Genomic DNA, 6760 nt, shown 5'->3' on the forward strand with positions numbered 1-6760 from the left:
GCGCACCGATGCCAAAACGCGCAGGAGGAGTCAGTGCCAAAGGGTCATTTTAGCGCACCACTGCTGAAATGGAAGGACTGTAGGGAATCCTAGAATAAACAGCAGCCATTTGACCCCCCACAGATGATATAATCATATCATTAAAACTGAGAAAAGGGAAAAGGAGCCAAATAAGAGCCATCACCAGCGGAGTGCTCTGTACTTCATCTGACTGTCACCACGGTGTCTGCAGAGGTGGGCAGTCCAGGATTTTTGTTTTAGTTTTTTCTGCAGAAGGTCATTGCCAGACGTACCTGCCTTCATATATCATCATCATCGGCCGCTTTTAGCCAACTGCTTCCTAAAAACTACACTTTGGCTTCCTCAATCCAGGTGTTGCTTCTTCCCGAAGACCCTGCGGGACATTTTGGACAAACTGGTCTTCCATCCTTATTGCGCTCCTGTCCGACTCCTCGCCACCCGAGTCCGAGCGCGCATCAAAGTTGCAGCCGAAGACTGTGAATAGTACAGGGATTAGGAGAGGGAAAGGTTGGTTACCTGCGAGCCAGAGAAGACCGACACCACGGTCCAAGCCGACTCCAAGTGCCGTTCACCGGGCGATGCCAGAGTAAATGCCGGGGCAATGTCCCGCCGCAAGCAGGTGAACCCGCAGCACTTATCGTTGACGCACAGGGAGACAGTTCGGGGTGAGTTTCATTCTCATACCATGATGAAGTATACTGGTTTAAATAATTTCTACTTTGTCATTCTTATTAATTGGTGTTTTTAGGGCAAAATAAAAGTATTTATTTGGATATAAATCCATGCATTGTTTACTTTTTGAAAATGCGCCGAACAAAGCAGCTATTATTACAGACAATAACTGTGGAAATACATTTACCACGCGAGGAAACACTGTACTATACAGTTTTTTTTAACTTACTTATTAGACTGAATTTAAGTAATTGTTTAGGTTGATAATAGTTGTTTTACACCTTTTAAAAACAATTCAGTCATATTTAAAATGCGCCTTTTGCAGCTTTATATGACTACGAGAGGTGATCTTATGACATCTACATTGGGACTGTCTGGCTGTGTGTGTGTGTGTGTGTGTGTGTGTGTGTGTGTGTGTGTGTGTGTGTGTGTGTGTGTGTGTAAGAGAGAGAGAGAGTGTGTGTGTGTGTGTGTGTGTGTGTGTGTGTTTGCATGTGCACACACGTGCGAGCTGCAACATTTCATCACAACACAATTTGGATTTTTTTTTTCCATCATATTGCAACATGTGGCAGTTTGTGTATTAATGTGTACTTTGTTAAACATTTCACTCATTTCAAATTCCAGTTAAGTTCAAGTTATTTCATATGCATTTCATACAGTTATTTGTTTGGGACTTAGCACTATAGGTAGGTAACTTGTATCTTAATTGAAATGTATTTTTTATTTTATTTTTTAAAAAACAAACTCTTTCTCTTCCGCTCTCACTCCATCACACACACATTCTTAACATTATTTTTCTTGACACATAAAGGCCTTTCTACACATTAAGGTAACCTTTTATAGAACATCACAAAAATTGTGAAATTGTGGACATGAATAAAATCCGCTTGCAGTCACACCTAAAAAAGAAAACCCCACACACAAGGCAACGACCATCTGAACTTTTATTAATGCGATATTTCAAAACGGAGGGTCATTACTTATTTTGAAGCTTTTCAGAGCTGGGACCAAAAAGTGTGATTAAATTGCGCAGATTTAATCTGAGGAAAGGATTTTATTTTCTTTTTCTTTTTTTACTTTGTGGGCATATGATTTAAAAAGTCGCATAATCCAATTTCAAATCAATTATATCAATCTAACCTTCATCTCCCAGCGCTCTGCTTTGCCTAAATCCAATTTCATAGAGGCCTAATCTGGGTAATTCATTGCAGAAGTTCATGATGTAATCTTTGGCCAATCTGTTTTGTGTTGAAAAGGGTTAGACGCATTCCGTCCCACCCGACACATTTAGCATTTAGACTAATCATTTACCCCATTCACTTCGCCTCTCTCTCTCTCTCTCTCTCTCTCTCTCTCTCTCTCTCTCTCTCTCTCTCTCTCATATGTCACTGACTCTCCTATTCACTCACAAAAATATTACGGTAATAATTAAAAACAAAACAAACGTATAGAGCAATCTGTTTGCTATAACCAGTGTTTTTTGTTTCCTAATTGAAGAAGCACGGTGCATCCTCAGCAGATTTTAGGCAGGTGACAAATATTGATCCAGCTTGGATATTGATCTGACAGTTTATTCTCTCCGCTGTCACAGTCACTGCCTGTCGGTTCATTAAGGTGGAGACCGAGTTGATCCCCACTCGTTACATTCACGATTATGCACAATTCCTATAACGTAACCACTGTGCAGTTTCACCTCAGGCATGTGTGTGTGTGTCTGATCAACATTTACCTGCATGAATTATGACAACTGATTACAACGCTTTGCATATTTCCATTTGTCTTTAGAGAACTGGTGCAAATTTGGACTAATCGGTTAAATATTTGACTTCTGTGCTTCCACTCATGGGTCACTTTGTTTGAAATCTTTTAATTTTTTTTTGGTGCAAATTAGTTCACCTGCTGTGCACTCAGCAAATTCTTCAAACTGAACCTATTCTGCTGAATGTAGATACTTGCATAATTAGACTGATAATTAGTTGTCACAGATTAGCCTTAAATGTCTTCATTTTCCTTGTCCGAGCTGAAGCTGCGTTCACATGTCTCCAGGGTGCATCTGTTCTTGCCTGAAGCTTCTTTTTTTTCTTTCTTTTTTGGAAATCCTTTTAATCACCGATGATTATGATGATGCAGAGACTTTTAAGTATCAAGCAACAACTTAAGTTGAGATATTTGCGAATGCTGACAAATGTTTGATGTTCAGCGGAGGTCAATGAGAGCGAGTGCAGTGTAGGATGCTGAGACGCTGGGCCACCTGGGCCTGAATCTGGTCCTACCTGTTTTCTTACATGGTACACACCGTCTCCTGCTCGCTGAACTGTGGCTTCAATGATCGGAGAGGCCAAAGTGCAAGATTAAGGAAGGCCCTGCAGGTATTTTTTGTTGTGTGTTTCCTTTTGTGATGATATCATGCAGATCAAATGCCCAAACTTTGAAAAGCAAAACAAAACAAAAAGACATTGCCTCATTATTTCTATGCAGTTTTTCTCTCTCTACGAGAACAATGTGCATCTGTGCTAATGTGTGCACAGATGCACTTGTGTTTGCATAAAACACCTAAGCCATGTTTACCATTGGTACATATCTTAATAATGACACCACATCTGTAGCTGTGATGGACGGAATGGCTTTTAATGCACCTATCACGAAATGGCTGGAGGCTGGGTGTCGCTGTGGGCTGTTCCCATAAGCTGGGTGGGTCTGGGATCACACCTCAGGTCTGAGGATCTGAGGATCGCTGGGGGGGAAATCAAACTATCATTTGATTAAGTCAACATATACTGAGAGCTTCGCGCAAGTATGAACGGCGTTATTGTCAGAGAAATAATTATTGCTTAATATTTTGAACATAACCTGGCCAATAGGTTGGTTCCAGTGGTTGTTCAACATTTCAGCGTCAGCTGTCAAGACCAATCCCAAGGTGTCTTCTCACAAAAGTAATAATTAATCGTTTCTGCAGCGTGCTAAGCGTACATCATCCACATGTCAGATCAGACGTTATTTAGTGAAACTAAACACAGCCTTGTGCCCTGCAGCCAGGAGCATATAGGTCATACTCTACGTGGAAGTACAGAGAACCTGAATATCAGCATATTTCTGGACAGGCTTCTAGTGGAAGACTATGTTCTGGAGATCTACTTGCCAGGCCAGATGTTACGAGGGACTTACAAGAAGTGACTGTTCCTGCAATGAATGTATACAATGTACTAGAATGTGCCAGGCACACACACATAGATGCATATACTGTAAAAAAAAAAAGAAAAAAGAATGCACCCTCAAAATGCATAACCACAAATACAAACTGCATGAATTTCCACACACTAACAAATCACATGTAACAAACTATGTTGCCTTAGTTAAGTTTGACCTTCAGTTTACAGCTCATCCTTTGCTTTATCAAGGCAAACATCCCCTCTAGGCTTTTTTCTAGGCTCCTTTTAGTCCATGATTCAGCTTGGAGTCACATCCATGACAAAGACACCTATGATAGGGATATCCTTCTGAATTACTCATGCATTAAAACGTGGAACGACATGGTGTTTAGTATCACAGGCCTCCCCTGTTCAGAGACTGGTATTTTGTTTCCTAATATCAGAATTATTACAGAGAATTGTTTTCTGGATCCAGCCATGGCAACGCCTCGCGATAACTGTTTACTCTCAGAATTGGCATGCTACTTGTGAGACAGTTAATGTTTTCGTCTTTATTCGCACCATATGGCTGTCAAACGCTGGGGGAGAAACCCACCGTAAGCACTGCACCACCACAGTAAATAGTCACACTCACTGTGGTAACCGGATGATAATCTTACAGGAGAAGACTGGTGAACGACATATGATTTACTGTGAGGCCATTGCAGCTTGTTCTCAGATTTTCTTTCTATATTTCAGTACCATTGGACACATTTAATCAATGTTGCAATGCCATAAATCTTCTTCTTTTCAATTTTTTTTTCTTTGATTATTAGTATATCTCTTTACATTTGTTTGGCAAATTTGATTTATATCCCCAAATGTCATGCCTCATAGCTTGCAAGTCATTTATAGCGATTTAGTGACACAGGCACAGTCAGCTGCAGAGCCGTATTTTGCTCACTTTCAGACTAATAATCTAAGATTTATGATAAGAAATGAGACTGCTGCAGATTAAATGGTGATAAGATAATGAAACACACAGGCCTGGCCTTACCCAACACAAACTGTTGCAGCACTCCTTGGCAATCACAGCCGAGAAAAAGGGATAGGCTAAGCGAGGCCGCTTGTTGTCTTAATTTTTGATTGCAACCATCTGCAACGTTGCTGGTGTCATTTATTTTTGATGACAGCGTGAATCTTACCCCACTTTCCTTATGGGGTTTACACGTGTGTGTGTGTGTGTGTGTGTGTGTGTGTGTGTGTGTGTGTGCGTGCTTTTAGCTGAGTGAATGGAAGGGTGAAAACAAAGAAAGGGAGACAGGTCTGAACCCATACAGTATGGCCGACTGTCATTTGAGTGCCCCTGGCCTATACCAGCAGAACACCGTGTGCAGCTGGTATTGAAATGTTGTGTAAGGTCAGGACTCAAGCCTCAATGGAAAATAGTTTTCTGTTCAACACCGCATAGAAGAATCTCATCAAATTCACTTCGTTAAATAAAAGCAAATGTTTCACATCCAGCAAAATTACATTTCCTCCGTTTTTTTTTTTTTATATTCCACTATGGGCAGAGTAGAACTTGTCGAACCATGTTGGAAATTTTAATTTGCCTTCGCCTTTACCTCAGGCAACAATGAAAGCAACAGAAAGACTCATCGTACATTCGTAAGAACGCATAAGGACGGACCCAATAATTAGGGATTAATGGGATTTTTAAGGGGCATTAAAGTCAGAGGACATTAAAGGAACCCTTGTGTACATGCACCTCGCCATGTTTTACCTACCTAGCTGGTTTTATCTGGTCACCGCTGTGAAAAACACTCACAAGGGCGTCACATTTTCTGTATCATGTATCTATCATGACTGTAAAATTACAATGAAACTCTAGCCCAACATTTTTATATTTGGACGTGGAAAAAAAAAAAAAAAAAGAAGAAGGTGCAAATGAATTCCTCGCCTCTGACAACATTGTAACTTCATTAAGTACTTCTTGGCCGGGCATTTGAATATATTTCTCGACCTTTCACACAACTGGAAATATTGGTGAAAGAGGCCCATTGTCTTCAGCTGTGTCTCCCATCTGGTACACATTGGGCAGCAGCAGCAGCAGCAGCAGCAGCAGCAGCAGCAGCAGCAGCAGTGGAAGTGACTGACTGACTCTCTCCTCATCAAACTGATAGGGGGTGCTCTAAGGCTGCCTGACTTAACTCCCACTTGAAAAGGCAGTAGTAGTCATTGGGTGAATATAGCTGTGTGCATGTGCGTGTATATGTGTGTGTGTGTGTGTGTGTGTGTGTAAGACAGAGAGAGAGAGAGAGAGACCAAGAGAGAAATAAAGTATGTGTGGTATCATGTTAGACAGCTGGGTTTCACTGCTATCATCACGCCTTCTCAACGATGACATGTTTGACAGTGCGTCTGCTATGCTCCCTTACCTATCAAGCATGTTCCTCTCACATAGGAGTTTTTACAGAGCGAATTAGATACCGTCTGTCACGATGATAGGCTACATTAGTGTGTTTCCATCTCGGTGTGTTTGTGTCCACAGTAGATTATTTTTTTTTTTGGGTATTTTTTTATTTTTTTCTCCCCCTCTTCAAGCATTCCATGTTCAGTTCCTTCTTGCCCCTGGTTTTTTCTCACACAGGTGAGCCCGGGGATAGACGGGTGAGCAGGTTTCAGAGAGGGGTGCGGTTTTCATAAGATGTCCGACTAATATTCCAGTGGCATAGTGACATTGCCAACACCTACTAATTTACTGCAGTGTGCCCCCAGGCCATGTTACCTAACCACAGGTTAGAAAACAGGCCTCACTCTATTTGACTCTCGTAGAGAATAAAGTCAAGTTCAGTTGCTCAGTCTGTCTGCCTTTTTTTTTTTTTTTTTTTTTCTTCTCATTTTTAACACATGATGAGGATCTGGCTCTTATGCCA

The 6760-nt window shown here is 41.2% G+C and overlaps 1 protein-coding gene across 1 annotated transcript in view; it reads left to right on the forward strand.

Annotated features, from left to right (window-relative positions):
• The window catches only part of bcl11bb (BCL11 transcription factor B b), a 29188-nt gene continuing 22428 nt past the window's right edge, over window positions 1-6760 (forward strand). Inside the window, exon 1 of the mRNA XM_028605578.1 lies at window positions 1-686. Coding sequence (XP_028461379.1) covers window positions 623-686 — 64 coding nt within the window. The 5' untranslated portion in view covers window positions 1-622. The remainder of the gene's footprint in view (window positions 687-6760) is intronic.

Source organism: Perca flavescens, chromosome 18 (assembly GCF_004354835.1).
Source record: "Perca flavescens isolate YP-PL-M2 chromosome 18, PFLA_1.0, whole genome shotgun sequence".
NCBI classification, from domain to species: domain Eukaryota; kingdom Metazoa; phylum Chordata; class Actinopteri; order Perciformes; family Percidae; genus Perca; species Perca flavescens.